At 39.3% G+C, this 25899-nt stretch overlaps 1 protein-coding gene across 4 annotated transcripts in view; it reads left to right on the top strand.

Annotated features, from left to right (window-relative positions):
• The window catches only part of cdc42bpb (CDC42 binding protein kinase beta (DMPK-like)), a 206973-nt gene extending 181368 nt beyond the window's left edge, over positions 1 to 25605 (top strand). For 3 of the 4 annotated variants that reach the window (XM_072568555.1, XM_072568553.1, XM_072568556.1), the window contains 11 exons: positions 1479 to 1560; positions 2170 to 2386; positions 2498 to 2560; positions 2830 to 3426; positions 13244 to 13341; positions 13446 to 13530; positions 15836 to 15956; positions 16073 to 16190; positions 17645 to 17753; positions 24251 to 24312; positions 24447 to 25605. In XM_072568555.1, coding sequence (XP_072424656.1) covers positions 1479 to 1560; positions 2170 to 2386; positions 2498 to 2560; positions 2830 to 3426; positions 13244 to 13341; positions 13446 to 13530; positions 15836 to 15956; positions 16073 to 16190; positions 17645 to 17753; positions 24251 to 24312; positions 24447 to 24578 — 1684 coding nt within the window. In that variant the 3' untranslated portion in view covers positions 24579 to 25605. The remainder of the gene's footprint in view (positions 1 to 1478; positions 1561 to 2169; positions 2387 to 2497; positions 2561 to 2829; positions 3427 to 13243; positions 13342 to 13445; positions 13531 to 15835; positions 15957 to 16072; positions 16191 to 17644; positions 17754 to 24250; positions 24313 to 24446) is intronic. The other variant, XM_072568554.1, reaches the window with a different exon arrangement.
• Positions 25606 to 25899: the final 294 nt, after the last annotated feature.

Below are 25899 nucleotides of genomic sequence, written 5' to 3'. Positions count from 1 at the left end.
AGTCTCATCTCAAACTTAATGTGGTATACAGGAATCCCCTCATTAGCCTGCCTTTGCATTCCCCACTGCATTCTGTGAATTTAATCGTGCGTGTGCAATCTAAATTAATAAATATCTGTAAATAAGTTTCTCTGTTTCTTTTATCTTGAATAGTTTTGACAAATTCGTTATGTAAATTATTTCATCAAACAAGTTCCTTCCCATCAAAATCAGAAATTGCTGGAAAAGCTCAGCAGGTCAAGCAGCATCTGTGAAATCAAAATTAACGTTCTGAGGAAGGGTCCCAGACCTGAAGCGTTAACTCTGATTTCTCTTCACAGATGCTGCCTAACCTGCTGAGCTATTCCAGCAATTTGTTTTCTTTCTGATTTACAGCATCCACAGATCTTTCAGTTTAAATTCTTTCCCAAAACGCATCTGTTTTTTAGGATTTTCACAATTCTTCCACCAAAGTAATAGTGAGTGATTGAGAGTCCTGCGGTCTTTTATTTAATCTTTTTCTGAATCAGAAAATTAAATGCAGCTTTATAAATTTGAGAATAGCTTTCAAGTATTTTACAACTAATGATGAGGGCAGTCATGCAGCTTCCAAAGATTATCCATAAAATCAGTTTATTTCTCAGCTGCACTACATCCAACCATTGTATATGCTGTTTGTCGAGGGCCTAATAAGTAGCCAGTGCTCATTCTGATTGAGCTAAATAGCAGAGATTGGGATAGCTGATAAAATTTACAAAAGGGGTACCCTTTTTCTGAGCTTTTCTTTAAGCTTTCCTTGATATGATTATTCACATCAGACAAGGAACCAGGCAGTGACCATCTCCAACATGAGGGTTCAACCATCAACTGCTAATATTCAATTGTAATATCATCACTGAATCCTCAACTGTCAGCACCCTGACAGTTACCATTGTCTGGAAACTGACTGGATCATTCCCCACTGATGTTAATACAAGAGCAGGTCAGAAGCTAGGAATTCTGTGGCAAATAGCTCCCCATCTGTCATCCAAACACCTGTCCACTATCGACAAAGCATAATTTAGGAGTGTGACTGATTGCTGTTCACTTCACTTGTTATATACCTTCCAATGTGTGCCATCTTAAAGATGCAGTACAAAGCCTTTTTCGATACCACCTTCCAAATCTAAATCTCTACTACCTAGGACAAGAACACAAGTACATGAGAACACCATGACCTGTAAGCTATTCAGCATCCAGACTTGGAACTGTATCATTTTTTTTTTCTCCACTGTTGCTGGGTCAAATCCTGGAATTCACTTTCTAAAAGCACTATGAGTGACTCTACACCCCAAAGGCTGCTGTGGTTCAAGAATGCAGCTTCTGCATTCTTCAGAGCAATTAGAATTGGGCAATAAATGCTTGCCTAACCAGTGATGTTGACATCCTGTTTATTTAGATTAGATTTTGTTTTATTCATAATGATATGATTATCATTGTTAAACTTTTTTTATTTGCAGAGATGAAGCCTTTTCTGTGAGTTCAGTGTTTGCATCTGATGTCATTCATGCTACCCGGAAAGATATTCCATGTATTTTCAAGGTTAGTATCAACCTCACAATAACTTACTTTTAGCTATTCATGTTTTTGATTATCTTTTTCCTGCCATTGTCCATATGGAAATGTGCTCTAATGGGAGTTTATATAAAATATGTACAAATATTTCAGTAATATTTGGAAGCCCGTAATCTATGTACTGATTTCATATTGTGACTGAGGAGCAATGGAATTTGGGCTCAAATCCAACCAGGCTTTAGGGATGAAAATCTCTTTCACATGGCATCTCTGAGATTCTTATAGGAAGTGATTGGTGACATATTGTGTATTATCCCTAAACTGGCAAGCTCGATCAGAAATGTCTGAAGTATGTTGTTGAGTTAGTCAGTGTGATTTTTGTCCTGTTGTATTGCTGGAATTCTGTTTCAAGATCAAAATGAGACACCATTCTTTAACAACCGTTAAGGAGCTTTTTGACAATGTTCCAATGTTAAAAGAATATTATAGGAACTATTAAAAGCCATGAATGAAAAGGCGATATTTTGTATTGTGGATGAATACAGAATCATCCTGATTTACTTTGTGTTCAAAAATAATAGTAACCTCATTTGTACAATTATCACACATACAGTTATGTTAACTTTTATTCTGCAGGTGACAACTTTGCTGCTCTCCTCACCATCAAAGACCTGCTCATTACTAATCCTGACAGAAAGTGAAAGTGAGAAAAGGAAATGGGTCGGAATCCTAGAAGGATTGCAGAATATCCTACAAAAAAATAAACTGAGAAACAGAGTTGTATATATTCCACAAGAAGCATATGATAGTACACTGCCTTTTATTAAAACAAGTTTATCTGCTGCTGTTATTGGTAAGACTAGTTGATGTTTTTTTTTCTTGAATGAAAGGAATATAAATTTTCATGCTAATCTTTCCTGTTTACTACTATAAAATAAAATCTCAATTTTTGTAATTTTAATAGATCGTGAGCGTATAGCTCTGGGTACAGAGGAAGGACTGTATGCAGTCGAGCTAACAAGAGATAGTAAGCTACTAAATATCATTACTTGTTTTAATTTGGATTTTCACGAATGTTTCATTCACTAACTGCAACTGAACTGTAATTATACTTTTTTAAAATGTCTATATCTGTAAAACAAAATAGGAGTAAAAAATTTTTTTTGTAAATTTGGCTCACTTTACTCAATATGGAATGTGTTGAAGACTTAGGTGGTCAAAAATGTACCTTAATTACATTTTTTTTAGATTTCAGTGGAGGAAAGTTTGTGTTTAAAATATCTTCTCTGATTGCAGTGATTGTTCGAGCAGCTGACTGTAAAAAAGTCTACCAGATTGAGCTCATTCCCAAAGAAAGTCTCATTGTCCTTATTTGTGGCCGAAACCGACACGTTCATTTTTATCCATGGGCTGCTTTTGATGGACCTGAGACCACCTTTGATATTAAACTCACTGAAACAAAAGGCTGCCAGACCATGGTTTCAGGATCCTTGCGGCAGGGTATTGTGAGTGCTCTTTTTGTGGCAGTGAAACGGCAAATCCTATGCTATGAAATTAGCCGAACTAAACCTTATTACAAGAAAGTCAATGAAATTCAGGCCCTAGGGAATGTGCAATGGATGGCAGTCTTTGAAGAAAAAGTTTGCGTTGGCTACCCTTCTGGATTTTCACTGCTTAATGTCCAGGGAGATGGACCTTCCATTAATCTCGTCAACCCAATGGACTCATCGCTTGCATTTCTCTCACACCAACCTTTTGATGCTCTTTGTGCTATGCAGCTTAGCAATAAAGAGTATTTGCTCTGCTTTAGCCATGTTGGTGTATATGTGGACTTGCAAGGGAGGAGGTCACGAATGCAAGAGCTGATGTGGCCTGCAGTTCCTGTTGCTTGCGGTATGTATAGTTTCTGCTTTGTGCATCAGCTGCAGTTATGTTATGTTTTACTTGCATTTTTCTGTTGATCCAAATCCTTTCTCCCTTTAGAGTTCACATGTCAATTCTAAGTTTTTAAAAGTTTTACTATAATATTTGCAAAAGTGCTCCTAAATACTTGCATATTCTTCGATTTTACATTTGAGTATTCAATTAATTGCCATTTTTAAAATTTATATTTCAAGAAATTTACGTTTTATATTTTTAAATGTCGTCCTATTCAAGATGTGTGGTATTTTCAAATGCCACACAAAATATTTTGCGCTGAAGCAATGAGTATTTAATATGTGGTCTACAACACAAAACCGAATCCGGTTTTTCAGCTATCTGAATTATTATTTGAAATGGAATATTTATATGTGTTAAATAATGAGAGCTATAATCAAGGAAGAATTCTTATCACAGCTTACAGACTAGCATACATTTAAAAAAATTATATCTGGGCATACAAAGTTAAATGTGCAATTATGCACATTACTGTTTCTGCTTTCTGTCTATCGATCTATCTTTGGAGTATACATTTGCTCTGCGTTGTTAGAATAATGCTATAGTACTTAGCTGTTTTTACTTTTTTTTAATTCATTTATGGGCAGTGACACCGTTGGCAGGATCAGCATTTATTGTCCATTCCTAATTTCCCTCAAGAACATGGTCGTAGGCCACTTTCCTGAGCCACTGTAGTTGATGTGTTGTTGCTATACCCACACTGTTGTGAAGGTGTTCTTTCAGGGTTTTGATCCAATAACAATGGAGCACCAGCAATATAGTTCAGAATCAGGATAGTGGATTAGTAGTTCTGTTTTATTCTGTCGTCCTCAAAATTTCACATTTACACTTATTAACTGAGGTCACTGGATAATGAATATAGTAAAAATTGTGGCTATCATCACCCATTGTTCTGGTCCTTTAGCAGGAGAAAAGGTAGCTATGAAGTTCATTTTAGCCCTGTTACCATACTGACTGAGGTGAGTTCATTTTGACCAAAAATGAAGCTTAAGTTTACACAATCTTTATGAGTCAGAATACACCAAGGATGCATTCACCCACTAAATTATTGAAGATACTTTCTCCTCTGAATATTAGCTGGAACAAGCATGGGTGTGCCCTTCAATTGCTCACTTAAGGTTTTTTTTAATACAAGTTTTGACCTGTTCTGTAATTACAACTGTTGTGCACCCAGCCTAGTTTCTTCACTACCAGAATTTTCCCATGATACCCTCAGCATTCTCTGTTAAAATAAGAGGTAAACCAGAAAGGATATCAAAAAAGGATGGCTACCTTTCAAAACTCTCAAATTTTTTCTTTGAAAGGCTCAAACGAGACATTCTCTCCAGATTCAGCAATGGCAATCCTTTATTATGACTATACCTGGACTGCTATCTAATTATAAGATAATGCAGCTTTGATGTTTAAGAATAGGCCCATTTGATCTGTTCAGGATTTGTATGCACTTAAACTGCACATAAATTAAAATCAGTTTAGAGAGTCAGGGCAGGTATGCATTTTTGAGCCACTTTATTTCACAGCAACCGAACAATAAGAATAAACTTTGGATCCCTTCTTACAAACAGGCAAAAATATTAAATTATAACCACACAATTGTTACTAGCAAACTTGTGCAGATTTGTTGGACAATATTCTGGTTCTAGATTTAACTTCTAATTCTAGTCTGTGATTTTTTTTTAACCAGTTAGTTTGACTGCCCCCCATGGATTTTTCTCATGATGTTCCCAGAAATTTGGAGGATAGCTGTCCTCTCTAGTTCTGTTTTTAGGATGTCACTTAAAGGCATGCAGGTAAAAAGTGGTATCTTGAAGCCATCTTCTACTATGCTCATTATCAGAAAGTCCTGTTTTTATATGCCAAGAAGGGTGACACTGGGTTATCACTGAACTTTTGGGAATCCATATGGGAATCATATGGCCCAATTCAAGAGAATGTAAGAAGTGGGGGAGGCAATGGCCTAGTGGTATTATCGCTGGAATATTAATCCTGAGGTTCTGGGGACCTCTGTTCAAATCCCATCACAGCAGATGGTAGAATTTGAATTCAATAATTATCTGGAATTTAGAGTCTAATGATGATCATGAATCCATTGTTGATTGTCAGAGAGAGGTTTGTGCAGTTACACAAGTCTTCATTCTGATAGATTTGCGGTGGTTCTGGTGGTGTGAATCAGATTTCAGAAAACAGATGACTGGGAATTTTGGGACTTCTGTTAACATTGCTGCTACAAAATCTAGGCCTTTATGTTAGCAATGTTTTTATGATGGGTTTATGTCCAAAACATTGACTCTCCTGCTGCTCAGATGCTGCCTGACCTGCTGTGCTTTTCCAGTGCCACACGTTTCGATTCTGATCTCCAGCATCTGCAGTCCTCACTTCTTCCTCTTTATGTATATATGAAGCCCTATAAGCCGGAGGTATTGGTAGCTTTGAGATTTCCTGTCCAAGGCCACTGGGTACAGAATACCATGAATGGTTGAGCGGGTGCAGGATATTCTGAAGGGGGAGGATGAGCAGCCAGAGATTGTGGTCCATATTTGGACTCCTAACATAGACAGAAAAAGAGATGAGATATTGCAAAGGAAATTCAGGAATTAGGTATGAAGTTGAAAAGCAGGACCTTTTAGTGTTGTAATCCCAGGATTACTTCCTGTGCCACATGCTAGTGAGGCTAGGAATAGGAAGATGGTACAGTTAAATCGGCTGGTGCATCATTGGGATGTTTTCCAAGCTTGTGAAATCTGCACAAATAGGGCAGGTTGCACCCAAACTGGAGAAGCACCAATGTCCTCACAGAGATGTTTGCCAGTGCCACTTGGGAGGGTTTAAGCTAGTGTGGAAGGGGGTGGGAATCGAGCAGTAGGTCAACAAGTAAAATGACGGAGGATGAGCCAAGATTAAGGCCACTAAGATTAAAAAGAAGAACCAAACAAGGAGTTAGTATTCACAGAAGGCCTGGTGGTCTGAGGTGTATTTGTTTTAGTGCGAGGAGTATGATAGGTAAAGCAAATGAACTTGGAGCTTGGATTTATACATGTCACTCTCTGTAATAGCAATAGTTATAAGAGTTGCAGTTTAACGTTCTGGGTTTTAGATGTTTCAGGCAAAATAAGAGAGGGTTGTAAACAAGTGGGGGAGTTGCATTACTAATAAGGGAGACTTTCACAGCTGTACTGAGGAAAAACATGGAGGGCTTATCCAGCAAGGCCTGATGGGTTGAGCTCAGGAATCGGAAGAGTGTGGTCATTTTGGATTTACCACAGCCTCCCAACTGCCCGCAGGTGGTAGAGAAACCGATAATGGGAAATGTAAAAACAAATGTTGACTGGGACTTGCTGAGTGCTAGGGGCTTAATCCAACTAATGAAGGAACCATACTAGATTTGGCATTGGGAATGAACCGTGATAGGTGATCAAAACTTCAGTGGAGGAGCATTTGGGAACAGTGACCATAACTCTGAGTTTTAACTTTCTTATTGATAAGGGTAAGAGTAGTCCTGGGGGAAATGTTAAATTCAGGTAAGGCTAACTACCAGAATATTTGACAGGGACTGAGGAATGTAGATTGGGGGGTGGCTGTTTTGAGGATAAATGCACATCTGACGTTTGGGAATCTTTTAAAGGCCTAATCATTTAGAGTTTAGAATCAGCATGTTCATATGAAAATGAAGGATAAGGATGACCATATTCAGAAACTTTGAATGACTGGAGACATTAAGAGCTATGTCAAAAAGAAAAAGAAGGTATACGTAAGATTTTGGAAGGTGACGACAGACAGCTGTCAAACAATACAAAGATAACTGGAAAGAACTCAAATAAAGAGTTATGAGAGTTAAAATGGTGCCTGAGGGAAGGATATGTTGATATTCTAGAGCATGTCAATATAAAAATGTGGTGATATTTGGTGCTTTGAAAAACATTAAGGTAGACAAGTACCCAGGATCTGATGGAACCTATCCCAGAATGCTGAGTGCGGCAGGTGAGGGAATTGCTGGGGCCTTGTCTGAAGTTTTTATATCCTGCTTATTCACAGGAGAAATCCCGGAGGACTGGGGAATAGCCAGTGTTGGTCCTTTGTTTAAAAAGTGTAACAGGGATAACCCGGGAAATTACAGGCCAGTAAGCCTTGTCAGTGATAGGGAGATTATTAGGGAAGGTTCTTAGGGACAGGATTTACGCAGATTTGGAAAAATATTGACTTATTAGCAATAGGCAGCATAGCTTTATGTAGGCAAAGTTGTGTGTCTCAAACTTGATTGAGTGTTTTGAAGAAGTGACAAGGATGATTGATAAAGGCATGGTGGTAGATGTCAGTCTTTTAGCAAGGCCTTTGATAAGGTTTCTTGTGGCAAGCTGATACAAAAAGTGAAGTCATATGGAATCCTTGATGAGTTAATATGATGAATATAGAATTGGCTCAGTCATAAAATACAAAGTGGTGGTAGCAGCTCAGTTTTCTGACTGGAGACCTGTGACCAGTGGTGTTCGGCAAGGTTCAGTGCTGGACTTTGTTGTTTATAATATATATAAATGATTTGGAGGCGAATGTAGGTGGCTGATTACTAAGTTTGAGATTACACAAAGACTGGGGGAGGATTGCCAGAGGATACAGCAGACACAGGCTGGAGCCTTGGGCAGAGACATGGCAGATTTTATAGAGCATAGAATGTTATATCATGGTACAGTCCCTTCGGCCCTCGATGTTGAACCAGCCTGTGAAATTAATCTGATGCCCATCTAACGCACACAGTTCCATTATTATCCATATGTATGTCTAATGCCCATTTAAATGCCCTTAACATCAGTGGTGCAGGCAGGCAGTTCCATGCCCCTATTACTCTGTGTAAAGAAACTACCCCTGATATCTGTCCCAAATCTGTCGTCCCTCAATTTTAAGTATCCCCTTATGTTTACTTCACCATCTGAGGAAATAGGTTCTCGCTGTTCACCCTATCTAACTTTCTGATTATCTTATATATCTCAATTAAGTCACACCTCAACCTCCTTCTCTCCAACGAAAAAAGTCTGAGTTCCCTCAGCCTTTCCTCATAAGACCTGCCTTCCATATCAGGCAACATCCTATTAAATTTCCTCTGAACCCTTTCCAAAGCTTCCACATCCTTTCTGTAAAAGGTGACCAGAACAGTACACAATGCTCCAGGTACGGCCTTACCAGTGTCTTATACGGCTGAAGCGTGACCTCGTGGCTCTGAAACTCAGTTCCCCTACCAGTAAATGCCAACAAGCCAAATGTCGTCTTAACAACCCTTACAACCTAGGTGGTAACATTAAAGGGTTTATGCACCTGGACACCAAGATCTCTCTGTTCATCTACACTGCCAAGAATTTTACCATTAGCCCAGGACTGCATGCCTGTCACTTCTTCCGAAGTAAACTACTTCACATTTTTCCACATTAAACTCCACTTGCCACCTCTCAGCCCAGCTCTGCATCTTATCCAAGTCCCTCTATAACCCACGGCATCCTTCGGCACTATCCACAACTCTGCCTACCTTAGTGTCATCCGCAAATTTACTAACTTCAATGCCCACATTTAGATCATTTATAAAAATGCTAAACAGCAATGGCCCCAAAACAGATCCTTGCTGCACACCAGTGGTAACTGAACTCCAGGATGAACATTTCCCATCACCCACCACCCTGTCGTCTTTCAGCCAGCTAATTTTTGATCCAAACTACTAAATCACCTTCAGTCCCGAAACTCTGTATTTTGTGCAATAGCCTACCTGTGGAACCTTATCACACGCCTTACTGAAGTCCATATACACCACACCAACCTCTTGAACTTCATCCACCTGTTTTGTCACCTTCTCGAAGAACTCAAGATTTTAGAGGCACGGCCTCCCCTTCACAAATTGTGTTGATTATCCCTAATCAAATTATTCCTTTCCAGATGATTATAAATCTTATCTCCTGAACCTTTTCCAACACCTTACCCTTAACCGAACTAAGGCTCACTGGCCTATGATTATCGGGGTTGTCCCAACTCCCCTTCTTAAACAAGGGAACACATTTGCTGTCCTCCAGTCCTCTGGCACTACTCTTGTCAACGACGATGACATAAAGATCAAAGCCAAAGGCTCTGCAGTCTCCTCCCTGGCTTCCCAGAGAATCAGAGGGTAAATCCAATCTGGCCCAGGGGTCTTATCTATTTTCAAACCTTCCAAAATTGCTAAAACCACCACTTTGTCAACCTCAATCCCATCTAATCTTGTAGACTGTATCTCCGTATTCTCGTTAACATTGTCCTTTTCCAATGTGGATACTGATAAAGTGCTTCCCCGTGTCCTCAATTTCCATACACAACTTCCCACTAACTGTCTTTGATTTGCCCTAATCTTACTCTAGTCATTGTTTTTATTCCTGATATACCTATAGAAGGCCTTATGGTTTTCCTTGATCCTATCCAGCAACAAAACCCTCAAGTTTCCTAACTGAGCCTTCACACCCCATCCTCACATAAGCCTTTTTCTTTCTCTTGACAAAAGCTTTAACTTCTTGAGTAAACCATGGCTCCCTCCCTCAACAAATACCTCCCAGCCTGATAGGTATATACTTATCAAGTACCCGCAGTAGCTGTTCCTTGATTAAGCTCCACGAATTAAAGTCTGTCCATCTCCTGCAGTTTCCTTCCCCATCATCTGCATCCTAAATCTTACATAATTGCCTTTCCCCTAGTTATATATCGTCCCTGCGGTATGTATCTATCCCTGCCCATTGCTGTTGTAAACGTAACAAAAATATGGTCATTATCGCCAAAGTGCTCACCTACCTCAAAATCTAACACCTAGTTGGGTTCATTCCCCAGTACCAAATCCAATATGGCATTGCCCCCTGTTGGCCTATCTACATACTATGTCAGAAAGCCCTTCTGCACACATTGAACAAAATCTGACCCATCTAAACTACTTGAAGTATATTATTCCCAGTTAATATTGGGGAAGTTAAAGTCCCCCATAACAACTACCCTGTTACACTCAGTCCTATCGAAAATCATCTTTGCCATCCTTTCCCCTACATCCCTGGAACAGTTCAGAGGCCAATAGAAAACTCCCAACAGGGTGACCTCTCTCCCTTCCTTTCCTGTTTCTTACCTCCAGCCTAAACTACCTCAGTGGACGAGTCCTCAAATGATATCTCAGCTACTGAAATATTACCTTGATTAAAGATGCCACACCACCCCTCTTTTACCATCTCTGTTCTTACTGAAATGTCTAATCCTGAAATCTGCAACAACCATTCCTGTCCCCCCTCTAGCTAAGTCCATGAAATGGCCACAACTTTGAAATCCCAGGTACCACTCCATGCTGCAAGTTTACCCACTTTATTCCGGATGCTCCTGGCATTGAAGTACCCACATTTCAAACCAACATACTGTTGCGTCCTTGTAAACCTATCCCTGACCTCACTACCCTCAACCCCTTGTAAACTACAATTCAGGTTCCCAGCCCCCTGCTGCATTATTTAAATACCCCGAAGAGCATTAGCAAATATCTCCCCAGGATATTAGTACCCCACTAGTTCAAGTGAAAACCATCCTATTTGTAGAGGTCCCACCTCCCCCAGGAATAGCTCCAATTATCCAAGAATCCAAAACCCTCCTTGAAGCACCATTCCTGCAGCCACGTGTTCAGCTCTGCGCTCTCCCTGTTCCTCACTTCACTAGCACGTGGCACAGGCAACAAACCAAAGATGATAATGATGATAGCTCTTTGTTCTAGCTCTAAGCTTCCATCCTTGCTCCCTGAACTTCTGCCTTAGATCCCCACCTTTCTTCCTGCCTATGTGGACCACGACTTGGGGCATCTTGACATTTATATGAAGAGGTAGGGAATAGAGGGCTATGGATAGCACAGGGGCAAGACGTGGTTTTGTTTAGAAAGAGATCATGTGTTGGCACGGGCTTGGTGGGCTAACGGGCCTGATCCTATTCTATGCTGTACTTTATTCTTTATACACAATAAACAGGAGGGTATTGAGAAGCCTGAAGGAATTGAGGGACCACTTAGTGACCACAGGTACCCAAAGGTAGAAGGATTGCTTGGTAAGGTGGTAAAAAGGCAAATGGGAAGCTTTATTTCATTGACTGGGATATTGATATAAAAGCAAGAATGTAAAGCTGGCACAAGACAAGACGCTGGTTTAGGTCACAGCTGGAGTTTTGTGTATAGTTCTGGCCATCACATTACATGGAGGATATAATTGTTGTAGAGAACATCAGAGGAGATTTTCAAGAATGTTGCTAGGGCTTGGACGTTACAGGTCTGAAGATAGATTAGATAGACTAGCTTTGTTTCCCTTCGTTCGGAGGAGGCTGAGAGATAAGGTATAAAAAAACTTAAATAAAAATCATTTACAAGGAGGCACAGATTTAAGGCGATTGGAAGAAGGATTAGAAGACATGAAAAGCATTTTCACAAAGAGCATTGTGGACATCTGAAATAGGCTGTAAATGTATTTTCTAATAAGCTTAAAGTTGATTTAATCTGAGAATTTAATGACAGAGGCACTATATATACTATAGAGTCATATGTTATGCCTCAATATCTCATGAAAATGCTTTTCTAAGTTCCCTTGAGAAAATAGTTTTATCTTGTTGACCCAGAAAGTCTTCATTTATTGGTCATAGGGTGGTATGAGCAATCACCATATCTCAAATCTAATTCAGGTCTCTAATCCTCCTAAGCATTTGATAGCTCTGACTCTGACTTCTGTCTCTTCATTGATCACCTGAAATTAACAATAGTGTGTTCTACTGCAGGATTTTGTTGATTCTTCAAAAGATATCACAAAACAGATCACCTTAACCAAATGTGGCTCACTTGATTTTCTAATGTAGTCTGAATCAGTGAGAAGATTCATGAGATTTTATTTTCATTTAAGGTGTTCAATGTGTGTAATTATGTGCAATTTGTTGTTGGTATGTGGATTGTTTTGAAGAGCATTTGTAAAAGCTATGTACTGAAGTTCATGTGATCTACATATCCCTGCAAGGAAGGAAGAGGAGCATAGGGGAAATGAAAGGAACTGACTTTTTAAATAGAAAATGTTGATAAATTCAGTTTTGAATATCAAAGTTAAGAGTTTCTACTTTGAGTTGATTGATTTGGATGCAAATTGTTCTCCAATCTGTGAAAAGTGTATTTTGTTGCTCAGGTTTCATTTTCAACGTGTTTGTATACGGCTAAAATATATAATCTTCCGTAAACTAGCACAAAGGGGCAGTTTTAGAACTTCATAAAATTTTGCATTTAAAAAACTTGCTTGACAAATTTAAGTGATGGCTTGGTGTAGTTTTATTAATATAACTGAAAATGATTAATCAAAATAAACAATAGATCCACCAGTTTTAAATAATTGACAGCGTCCTTAAGAGAAAATATACAGGGCTGTTTGAAAGGTGATTTGTGTGCAGTAGTTAGTCTCATAAGAGGCTAAAAAACTTAAGTGCATAATTGGTGTTCATAGAACAAAAAAAAGCTTCATTTTAAGAGGCTCTTTGAAGGTTTTGGGAAACAACCATGTATTTATTCAATTTGGGTGTAGCCAGTTTTTTGGCTCCCACACTTGTAAAGTAGTTTTTGAAGATTGTGGAAGCAGAATTTTGTTTTGGATATAATTTGAGCTTCTAACTCCTTTTTTTTAAATACTTTGCAGATTGCACTGGTAATACCAATACAACTTAATGAAAGCTCCAGACCCACATCTTTTACTGAATTTGACTAATTGGTTCCTTTTTACATATATGCTAGGTTACACTTCTTCATATCTAACGGTATACAGTGAGTATGGTGTGGACATCTTTGATGTGAACACAATGGAATGGGTCCAAACAATTCCTCTTCGGAAGGTACTATAAATGATCATGGAGTCTGTCTGATGCACACATCTGTTTGTAACTGTATGGTGTAAGGTATAGAATTGTTTTCAAATTGAGTTTTCTTTTTAAACCAGATCCGACCATTAAATGCTGAAGGTTCACTAAACCAGCTCAACTCGGAACCTCCACGGTTAATATATTTCAAGAATAACTATTCTGGTTTGTTTCATTAATTTTATATGTATATATTTGAGGTTGTGTATATGCCATATCATCCTGATTTCTAACTCTTGGATGTCATAGCATTGTTGGTCCCAAACACTTTACACATGTCCTATGATTTCATTTTCTTTTGTAAGTTCTAACTAATACCTAAGACATTTGATTCAACAAAGAATAATAATAAAGAACGATGTTGCATTCTAGTTATTGTGTCAGCAGGAGCTCAATTTTGTTAACTTGAGAATTACCAATCCTCTGTCAGAGAATTTTTCTTTTGCAAGTCACAAAACTTACATTTGAAGTAGTACTTAACACTCTGTGCTTTGTATAAATTAAATCCAATTCAATTCAAACATTACTTTTTAAAAAGGTGAATGAAATCTTAAAGAAGCCAAAGTAAGTGCACTAAGCTTGATAGAGCAAAAAAGTTCCAATTCAATTTATGCTCTGTGCTGATTTAAATGATCTCATCTGGGAATAGGGTGGAGATGTTACAGTTGATATTCCCAGATTAAGCAACCATTCCAGAGTACTGTGCTGTTATCCCTGATGGAAAAACCATTTGAAAATATTGAATGAAGACAAAGTTGGAGTAGCCTGTCAACATTCATTAGATTTGCTCCTGCAATGCTCTGTGGCCAGCTACCAATGACATTTTGTTATAGTATTCAAACTTCATGCCCTCTCTTGAAAACTGAAGACAACTGGGGGAAAGAATTATGACTCACAAATTTGTTACAGTTCTTTGAAGTGACCAAGAGGGTTGACAAGGACAGGGTGGTAGACGTAGTCTGTATGAATTTCAGTAAGGCCTTTGATAAGGTTTCATGTAGTAGACTCCTCTTCAAATTTCGCATGGATTCCAGGGTGAGCTGGCAAATTGGATACAAAATTGGCTTGATGGTAGGAAGCAGAGGGATGCTTGTCAGACGGGAGGCCAGTGACTAGTGGAGTGCCTCAAGGGTCGATGCTGGGCCCAGTACTATTTGTTCTTTATATCATGATTGGTAATTTTGGTTACTAATAGGAGGTATTGTCGACCGTGTGGAAGGTTATCAGAAAATGCGGCAGGACCTTGATCAGCTGGGGAAATAGGCGAACAAATGGCAAATGGAGTTCAGTGTAGATAATTGTGAGGTCTTACGTTTCATCAAGGTAGGAGTTTCATAGTGAATATCAGGGCCTTAAGGAGTGTAGTGAAACAGGGATCTTGGAGTTCATGTTCACAGTTCTCTGAAAGTGGAGTCACAGGTAGACAGGGCAGTGAAGAAGGCTTTTGGCACACTGGCCTTCAACAGTCAGGCATTGAGTATAGAAGTTGGGAAGTCATGTTGCAGTTGTGAAGGACGTTGGTGAGACTGCACTTGGAGTATTGTGTTCAGTTTTAGTCACCTTGCTATAGGAAGGATGTTACTAAACTGGAAAGGGTGCAGAAGAAATATACAAGTATGTTCCATGGACTGTATGGTCTGATTTATAGGGAGAGGTTGGACAAACTAGGATCTTTTTTTCTTTGGAGCGTAGAGGACTGGGGAGGGGGGCGGTGAGGGGGAGAGCAGATCTTATACAAGTGTATAAGATCATGAGAGGCATGGATAGGGTGAATGCACTCAGTCTTTTTCCCAGGGTTGGGGAATCAAGGACTAGAGGGTATCAGTTTAAGGTTAGGTTAGATGGAAAAGAATAGAAGAGAACCTGAGGGGCAACATTTTTACACAGAGGGTGGTATGCATATGGAATGAGCTGCCAGTGGGAGTGGTTGAGGCAGATACGTTAACAACATTTAAAAGGTATTTGAGCAAATATATGGATAAGAAACGGTTAGAAGAATATGATCCAAGTGCAGTGAAATGGGGTTAGTGTGTACAGACATATTGGTCGTCTTGGACCAATTTGTGCCAAATGGCCTGTCTCCATGTTATGGGACTCTGTAACTCTATAATCCATATGAGCATCTCAACAGCGTCATGATTTACTTTCTCCAGTTGACTAGTTCACAGATATTTGTTCATTCACACAAAAGACCACCTAGTTGTCATGTATTTGAATTACCAATCTCTTGTACTCATGAGAGGTTTGGCATAATTGTATCCTCAGAGGTGGAATTTTTGTAAGGCTTATAATATTGCCATACGTTCACATTATTATAAACTGAGATTGCAAGATTTAATTCACACATCCCCTTAAACATCCTTTTTAGTATCTTGATGGTAATTCCACATAAGGTATAGAAACCTTCTGCCTTTATTATCTGATACAATTGGCATTCTAAATGTGCATTCATTTTAAACATTATTTACAGAGGGAGATAATTTGAGTGTGCCAGACACTTCAGACAACAGCAGAAAACAGATGGTCAGAACTCGTAGCAAAAAGCGGTTTGCTTTTAAGATACCAGAAGAGGAAAGGTTGCAACAAAGACGGTAGGACACCTGTCTTTAGCAGTGTTAAGTGCATGTGATTTAAAAGATGTTGAACCATTTTTATGAGCAATTCCAAAACTTTTGACTTACATTGATTACCTGTGTTTTCACACCAGGGAAATGCTGAGAGATCCTGAGATGCGGTCAAAACTGATATCGAATCCAACAAACTTTAACCATGTAGCTCACATGGGGCCCGGAGATGGCATGCAAGTACTTATGGATCTCCCACTGGTAAATATGGGAAATAGATAGTAAAAGTGCCATATTTCTGTCCACTGATATTTTATTTTCCATTTTGTATCATAGAATCCCTACAATGTGGAAGCAGGCCATTCAACCCATTGAGTCCACACCGACCCTCTGAAGAGCATCCCACCCAGACCCATTCCCCCTACCCCATCCTTGTAGCCCTGCATCTTCTGTGGCTAATCCACCTAGCCTGCACATCCTTGGACACGATGGGCAATATAGCATGTCCAATCCACCTAATCTGAACAGTCTTTGTTAGAATACAAACGTAGCTTAGGGATCTGTGCAATAAGGTTGATGAAAATTGTGCCCAAATTATTTTTTAAATTTGCTGAACTACTGTAATTATTTGTTTCATCCTTTCTTTTACACCATAAATGAAAAGTTCTGAGGAGTTGGGATTAGTCTTGAGTCTCAAACAAATTTCTCAGTGTAATTGAATATACATTGTTCAGAATGGTCTTCAACTTTATCAAAGTAGAAAACATCAGTGAATTTAAACTGTGAATTATATACTGTTTGTACATCATAATTTTCTTTCAGCATTATATCCTGTGTACCTCATTCCTTTTAATTAGAGAGCATCTTTGTACTGAGTTTCACACTGCAATGGAAATGTAGCTTCTAAATCAAGAAACATACGGGCACCATGTATTTAAAGGGTTATACATGTACAGGCTGTGCATTTACTGTCAGGGTAACCACAGAAAAATATGCTTGTGTGAACATCATACATAAAGTAGCAATTATAGTTAACATATCCAATAAGTGTTCTGATAGTTTAGTTCCGTTCTTTTTAACTAACTTCACAGTTCTGTAACAGCCTTTCAATGTGTTCACTGTATAAAATGTTTTATGGATTTGGAAGTGTCAAACCTTTACAGACAGCAAGCAAACATCTGTTGTTACTTTTGAATATTTATCACTCTAAAATAGCCACGTGAAAGTTGGATTTTGGTATAAATGTCCTTATGAAGAATTTGATAGTCAGATTTTAATTTCTGAAATCTAGATGGCTTTTAAAAAATGTTCATGGGTATCAGAAAATAGCACAATAGTTTCCTGGATGCATATTTTCCTGACATAATTAACTAATCTGTTTCCTTTTGTCAACTTAAGCGCATTCAGTTTCCTTCCCCTTCATCCCCTCGACTCCATGTCCTGACACCACCACCTCTGACTAACTTTTGAACACGTTTATCACATTAGCCTACTCTCGACTGAAATCTATCTCCAGAATGATCATTTTTCACTGCACGGTTCCGCTCTGCTTTCCCCTTCCTCTTCCTCTTCCTCAACCAGGGTAGGAATACCTATCCCAAAATGCAGAGGATTATATCCTCAAAACAAGCTCAACTTCAACTCCATGTTTATAAAGTTATTGAGCACTTTAAAAAAAGAAAAACAAATTAAAATATAATCGTTCACTTTTATAGAGCGTATCACCAGTATCACAGGATGAACAATTAAGAGAGAAACGTGCTTCCCAATCTAATCTTTCAAGACAACAGCGAAGTAAACAGTACCTTACACGTACAGCTTCAGGTAATGGCACTTGCTTTCTGTAATTGTGTGATCTTTATATTAAAAGCCTTGAATTGTACGTGGGTGTTGCTAACCTCATGATCAAGAAGCATGTTTTTAATATTCTTGCTAATAAAATAAAATGTAAGTCTATTTTCACATCATAGTAAAATAACAAATTACTCAGTTATAACTTTTCATCTCTTGACAGTGTGTGGGGAAGAGTATTCATTATAATTTATGAGGAGCAGTTTAGTTTCATTATTTGTTCTTCAGGAGTATTGGTAACTAGTATTTGTATAGCTGCTTGCATCCCAAGGCATCTTTCAAGACCAATGTCATGCAGAACTTGAGCCACATAAGAGAAAATTAGAGCAGATGCGTTGTCTTAAGGAATTTCTAAAAAGAAGAGAAAAAGGTGAAGAAGTGGTTTAGATCGGGAATTCCAAGCTTGGATCTTTAACATTTTGGAAGTACAATTGTCAATGGTACAGCACTTAAAATGCAGATTGCAGATATATCTGAATGTTGTAGAGCTAAACAAGGTTACAGAGTTGGAGACAGGGACAAGGCCATGAGGGAATTTCTGAACAAGGAAAAGAATTTGAAAGTCATGAAAACAAAATTGAAAGTTGCTGTAGGACAGCAGGCTTTTTAATACTTGAATGGTATTTGTGCGACTTAGCATGTAGATCAGAGTTTCGTTTGACCTTAAGTTTATGGAATGTAGACGATGATAGGTCAGCCAGCAATGTGTTCAAATAATCAAGTCTAGAGGTAACAAAGATATGGATGAGGGTTTCAGCAGCAGATGAGCTGCGGCAGGAATAGAGTTTGACAATGAAAGGAAATGGATATAGATCATGGCATGTGTATGTTGCTGATCTCCTCATCTTGGGGTCAAATACCATATCAAGGTGCCCAACCTTTCGGCTCAACCTCAAACAGATGCTGAAAAGAGAGATGGATCTGGTGGCCAGGCAATATTTTGTGGTTTTTGCTAATATACTGTACTAGATTAATAGTGATAGGGAAACCTCTTCCATGGCATCTAAAGAAAGCAAGTAGGATAGTAACTATAATCCCAGGGAGAAAATGAGTACTGCACGTGCTGATTCCTGATGAAGTGCTTATGCCTGAAGCACTGATCCTCCTCCTCCTCCTCAGATGCTGCCTGACTTGTTCTCAACAGTAACCAATCCCAGCGTACAGGCTCAAAAGGACCGTTGAAGAAAAATTTTGAAAGTTTTGTTCTGGATTTGCTTTTTAAAGAAAGAATTCTACCCATTTGTGTCTCTGATCATATTTTCAGGATCCTTCAGGAAGAGGGGGAAGCAGCCCCAAGTCGTGGTCCACATAAGGTAGAAAGAAGGGTGGGGCTCTAAGGCAGAAATTCTAAGACAGGAAGCTTAGAGCTAGAACAAACAGTTGTTATCTCTGGTTTGTTGGCTGTGCCACATGCTAGTGTGGCGAAGAACAGAGAGAGCATAGAGCTGAGCACGTGGCTACAGGGATGGTGCAGGAGGGAGGGTTTTGGATTCTTGGATACTTAGAGCTATTCCTGAGGAGAGTGGGACCTCTACAAATAGGTTCGTCTTCATCTGAACCAGAGAGGTACCAATATCCTGAGGGGGTGGGGGAGTTTGCTAAGGCTGTTTAGGGGGTTTAAACTAATGCAGCAGGGGATGGGAACCTGAATTGTAATTCCAGTGTACAGGAGGTTGAGGGTAGTGAGGTCAAGGATAGATTTACAAGGTTGTGAGTGGGCATTAGCAATCGGGATGTTGGTTTGAAATGTGTATACTTCAGTGCCAGGAGCATCCGGAATAAGGTGGGTGAACTTGCAGCATGAGTTGATACCTGGGATTTCGATGTTGTGGCCATTTCAGATACATGGCTAGAGGAGTGACAGGAATGGTTGTTGCAGATTCCAAGATTTAGATGTTTCAGTATGAACAGAGAAATGAGTGGTTAGCATTGTTAGTAGTATTACAGTAGCTGAGATAAGATTTGAGGACCCGTCCGCTGAGGTAGTTTGGGCTGAGGTTAGAAACAGGAAAGGAGAGGTCACCCTGTTGGGAGTTTTCTATCGGCCTCCGAATTGTTCTAGGGATGTAGAGGAAAGAATGGCAAAGATGATTCTCAATAGGAGCGAGAGTAACAGGGTAGTTGTTATGGGGGACTTTAATTTCCCCCATATTGACTGGGAATCCTGTCGTTCAAGGAGTTTAGATGGGTCAGTTTTTGTTCAATGTGTGCCAGAGGGTTTTCTGACATAGTATATAGACAGGCCAACAAGGGGTGATGCCACATTGTATTTGGTACTAGGGAATGACCTGGCCAGGTGTTAGATTTGAAGGTAGGTGAGCACTTTGGTGATCGTGACCACAATTCGGTTACGTTTACTATAGCAATGGGCAGGAATAGGTATATACCACAGGGAAAGAGGTATAACTGGAGGAAGGGCAATTATGATGCGATTAGGCAGGATTTAGGATGCAGAGGATGGGGAAGGAAATTGCAGGGGATGGACGTTCCTGAAATAGAACATAGAACAGTACAGCACAAAACAGGCCCTTCAGCCCTCAATGTTGCGCTGACCTGTGAACTATTCTCAGCTCGTCCCCCTACACTATCCCATCATCATCCATATGGAGCTTATTTAAGGAACAGCTACTGCGGGTCCTTGATAAGTATATACCTAACATGCAAGGAAGTAGTTGTCAAGGGAGGGAGCCATGGTTTACTCAAGAAGTTGAAGCTCTTGTCAAGAGGAAGACCTTTATGAGGATGAGGTGTGAAGACTCAGTTAGGGGGCTTGAGAGTTATGTTAGCCAGAAAAGATCCAAAGAGAGGGCTAAGAAGGCCAGGAGGGGACTTGAGAAGTTGTCAGCAGATAGGATCAAGGAAACCATAAGGCCTTCTAGAGGTATATCAGGAGCAAAAGAATGACTAGAGTAAGATTAGGGCCAATCGAAGATAGTAGTGTAAAGTTATGTCATAGAGTAATAGAGATGTACAGCACGGAATCAGACCCTTCCGTCCAACCCATCCATGTCGACCCGATATCCCAACCCAATCTAGTCCCACCTGCCAGCACCTGGCCCATATCCGTCCTAACCCTTCCTATTCATATACCCATCCAAATGCCTTTTTAAATGTTGCAATTGTACTAGCCTCCACCACTTCCTCTGGCAGCTCATTCTATACACATACCACCCTCTGCCCCTTAGGTCTCTTTTATATCTTTTCCCTCTCACCCAAAACCTATGCTCTCTAGTTCTGTACTCTCCCATCCCATGGAAATGACTTTGTCTATTCATCCCTCATAATTTTGTAAACCTGTGTGTGGAATCTGAGGATGTAAAGGAAGCGCTTGATGAATATTTTTTGTCAGTATTCACAATGAAAAAGGGCAATTAGTCTACAGGATTAGATGGGATTGAGGTTGACAAATAGGAGGTTTTAGCAATTTTGGAAGATATGAAAATAGATAAGACTCTGGGGCTGGATGGGATTTATCCTTTAATACTCTGGGAAGAACGGAAGGAGATTGCAGAGCCTTTGGCTTTGATCTTTGTCGTCATTGTCGACAGGAGTAGTGCCAGAGGACTGGAGGATAGCAAATGTTCCCTTGTTTAAGAAGTGGAGTCGCTACAACCCTGATAATCATTGGCCAGTGAGCCTTAGTTCGGTTGTGTGTAAGGTGTTGAAAAAGGTTATGAGATAGGATTTATAATCATCTGGAAAGGAATAATTTGATTAGGGATGGTCAACGTGATTTTGTGAAGGATAGATCGTGCCTCACAAACATTATTGAGCTCTTCGAGAAGGTGCCAGAACAGGTGGTGAAGGTAAAGTGGCTGGTGTGATGTATATGGACTTCAGGTAAGGTGTTTGATAAGTTCCACAGTTAGGCAATTGCACAAAATAAGGAGTTTCAGGATTGAAGGTGATTTCGCGGTTTGGATCAGAAATCGGCTAGCTGAAAGAAGGTAGAAGGAAATGTTCATCCTGGAGCTCAGTTACCAGTGGTGTGCCGCAAGGATCTGTTTTGGGGTCTTTGCTGTTTGGCATTTTTATAAATGATCTGGATGTGGGTGTAGAAGGATGGGTTAATAAATTTGCAGATGACACTAAGGTATGCAGAGTTGTGGATAGTGCCAAAGGATGTTGTGGGTTACAGAGGGACATAGATAAGATGCAGAGCTGGGCTCTGCAGAAAAGTGAGAGGTAATTTGCTATGGAAGAAGTAGCAGGAATGCAGGAGTACTGAGCTAATGGTAAAATTCTTGGCAGTGTAGATGAACACAGAGCTCTGTGTCCAGGTGCATAAATCCCTTAACGTTGCCACCGAGGTGTCTAGGGTTGTTAAGGTATATGGTGTGCTGGCATTTATTGGGAGGGGCATTGAGTTTCGGAGCCACGAGGTCATGCTTCAGCTGTACAAGACACTGGTAAGGCCACATCTGGAGTATTGCATACAGTTCTGGTCACCGTATTATAGGATGGATGTGGAAACTTGGAAAAGGTTCAGTGGAGATTTACTAGGATGTCGTCTGGTATGTAAGGAAGGTCTTATGAGGAAAGGCTGAGGGAACGGAGGCTGTTGGAGAGGAGAAGGTTGAGAGGTGACTTAATTGAGACGTATAAGTCCATCAGAAGGTTAGATAGGGTGGACAGTGAGAGCCTTCTTCCTCAGCTAGTGAAGGCTAACACAAGGGGATATAGTTTGAAATTGAGGGGTGATAGATTTAGGGCAGATATTCGGGGTAGTTTCTTTACTCCAGAGTAGTCGCTGTGTGGAACGGCCAGCCTGCAACGATAGTAGGGCATTTAAATGAGCATTGGACATTCCATATGTATAATAATGGAACGGTGTAAGTTAGATGGGCATCAGATTCATTTCACAGGTCGGTGCAATGTCGAGGGTCCAAGGGCCTGTACTGTGCTGTAACGTTCTACGTTCATTTGTACTGGTTTAAGTTCATTTGAATTTGTTGTGGAGAAGAACACTGAATTCAAACAAGGACTGAAAATAGGAGCTGCAGTCAGCCATATAGCACTTGAGCCTTTTCTGCCATTGAATAAGATCATGGCTCATCTTTGACCTCCACTTCACTTACCCATCTAATCACCTTTTCTCTTCATTTAAAGAGGAAAAGAATTCTATCTTTATCAACCCTTGAAATCAATCTTGACTAAGTGTCCACACCTTTTTAAGGGTAGAAATTCAAGGATTAATCTGTGAAGTGAAGAAATTTCTCCTCATCCCAGTTTGTAATGGTCGCCTTTTTATTCTGATACACTTATTCCTAGTTACAGACTTTTCCTACTCATTCTTATCTCTGGAATCAATTTGGTGAACAGTTTGGTACATTCCTCTGATGCAAGAGTATCCTTCCTTGGACATGGAATCCAAATGTGGATTCCATATGCAAGGAAGATAAGGTATCAGTATCCAGGTATGGCCTGACCAAAGCTGTGCAACTGAATAAAGATTTTCTTACTTTTGTACTCTAACCCTTTCCAATGAATGCAACTAGAGGCTACACAGTAGAAATTTTATTGTATTACCATAATGTGGATTTGAGATTGATAATACCTGAATCAATATTTGAAGCTAAGTCAATTTGACAAAGCTTTATGTTCATGAGAGAAGACCCTTAATAGAAGGCTCAAATGCAAAGTAAATGTATCTGCCAAGACTTAAGACTTGAAAACCAGTGTGAGAATTTTAAAGTCAAGACAGTTCTTGACTGAAAGCCAGTGTAGGTCAGCTCGTACAGGGAAGAAAGGCATTTACTATGGGTTGAGAGACAGACAACAGAGTTTTGGATGACCTTGCGTTTACAGTGTGTGTAATGTAGGAGACCAACCAGGCCTGTGTTGGAATAGTTGATTCTGGAGGGTAGCCCTTGCATGAATAATGATTTTGGCAGCAGATGAGCTGCTGCAGGATAAAGTCAACTGATATTACCAAAGTGGAAACAGGTGGTTTTCATAATGGTATACGTGAGACTATAAGTTCTCAGGAACAACTAGAATATTGGTAATTTATTGATACGAGCTGTGGAATGTATTTGAGCACAGACCTGTTGTGCATTCAATGTATACTTTTAGGCCCCAGTTAACCTTACTGTCCTCAATTGCTTTTGCCTCTTTTTCATCAGTTATTATTACTTTCCATTGTCGTCTTAACATCATCTAGCTTATCTTTTTGGCAAGGCTGTTTGAATTATAGACTCTCTACATTGTGTAGAATATTGCTGCCAATTTGAAATGATACTACTGAAGGTCTTTATTGGTCTGACAAGGATGGTTTTGGAGCTATGTTGCCTGCTATTTATTAGGTCATTCCATTTGGATACTTTCTATCTGTATTTTAAATGGTTGATTCCAGTTGCCAGGAACAAATCTTAAATCTGCTTAAAAAGATATCTAGAATTACTTGTACTATTTCTTAAAATGGCAAAAGTGCTGTATTTGCATTTGATGATAATACTACTTTTATTTAGGTGGGGAAGGTGTTATGACAACACGTAATATCTCTGATCCTGATCAAGATTTTGAGAGAGAGGTATGTATTGAGATACAATTGTTAGGTTTGGTTCATCCAAATTGGTAACTTAATGAAAAATTTTCAGTGCGTGGTTATACTTTCTGTAGATTAGCAGCAAACAAACTAATATATTTGCTGTTTTTATCTATCAGCAGGACTCTGATTCAACAAGACATTCAACTCCTTCAAACAGCTCCAATCCAAGTAGCCCACCGAGTCCAAACTCTCCTCACAGGAACCAAATTACACTGGATGGTTTGGACCATTCCACATGTGATGCATAACTTTTGCCTCCAGTAATACTTTGCAGTTCACCAAACTACACAATAGGATTCTCCATTTCATAGATTATTTTCCTCTTGCAAAATGGATTTTTGCTGAATTGCTCCAAGAAAGTGCCAAGAATGGAGAATAATTTCTTCTGTTAATTCTTGCTGATTGCACATTAAATTATATATTCAGGCTCCTTTACGAACATTTCCAGCTTATTTTGACTGTCAGCCCAGTAAAATGACTGACTAAGTGTCACTCGTATTCTTTGTGATTACAGTTTTGTGCAGTGTTGTTGTTAAGTTGCAGCATTTAACAACCAAATGATTTTGGGATTGTGAAGCCCACTCCTTCTTTCACACCAAACGTTCCTTCCAAATTTCTAATATAGTTGGTAAATGGTGAAATAAAATTGTCCATGTACTGTTCCTGTATCTTAGTTTATATATAAAAAAAGAAAAACGTTTTCTTCAGGGTATACATGACACTAGTAAATAATACTGTGAATAAGAATTTTAGTTGCTTTTTGTATTACTGTTTTTAACCTTTGACATAGATGTCCGTTCTTTGTGCTGTATTGTAGTGAAAGACCATATCTATGTTTCTCAATGTCTATGGACCCAATGCAGAAATGTTAATGCTGGGAAACACCAGACCTGGACCTGCTGCATTCTCAAATATACAATTCTTGTAAGATTTGACAAAATATGATTGTCCTAATTGCTGATCAGAGGTAGTATAAATATAAGGTATTAGACTCTGGGATACAAGAAAGCTACATTAATTTGATCATTTTCTATTTCAGTTTTTGCATGAAAATACATACCATCAAAACATGTTGTACTGGTTTAAAATCAAAAGATATCCACAGTAGTCTTGTACATTTTGATATGCACCCAGATGATGTGCTCCTGGTGGATGCAATTAATGTGTGCGTGTGTCAATGTATATATAACTCATGTTCGGTGTATGATAACATTATTACTCATTGAATTGTCCATATTGCATTAAAGGCTTATACATCACAGCCAGTATATTCAATTTGTCATCTCACCTGTGTGCCTTCTGTGCTGTATTTGAGACAATTTATTATTCATACAGATGCAGTATGATTTCCCGTTCAAGATCACTGCAAAAAGCTTGCATGTTTTAGTCACCCAGATTCCTGACTGAGTGGATAATTGTGACGTGCCACGTTAAGCAACTAATCAAACTTCTTTCATTTACTTAAAAGGGCTCACTGTGGAGCCTAACACTACTGGTGAAACAAAGTTTTTTTTAATGTTAATTTGTGAAAGTGGATAGTGTTAAAAATTAGCTAACCACTCTTTGTAA

This window comes from Chiloscyllium punctatum, chromosome 4 (genome assembly GCF_047496795.1).
Source record: "Chiloscyllium punctatum isolate Juve2018m chromosome 4, sChiPun1.3, whole genome shotgun sequence".
In the NCBI taxonomy this organism is placed as follows: domain Eukaryota; kingdom Metazoa; phylum Chordata; class Chondrichthyes; order Orectolobiformes; family Hemiscylliidae; genus Chiloscyllium; species Chiloscyllium punctatum.
The sequence above is the reverse complement of the archived record's forward strand: the minus strand, read 5'-3'. Positions and strand labels throughout refer to the sequence as shown.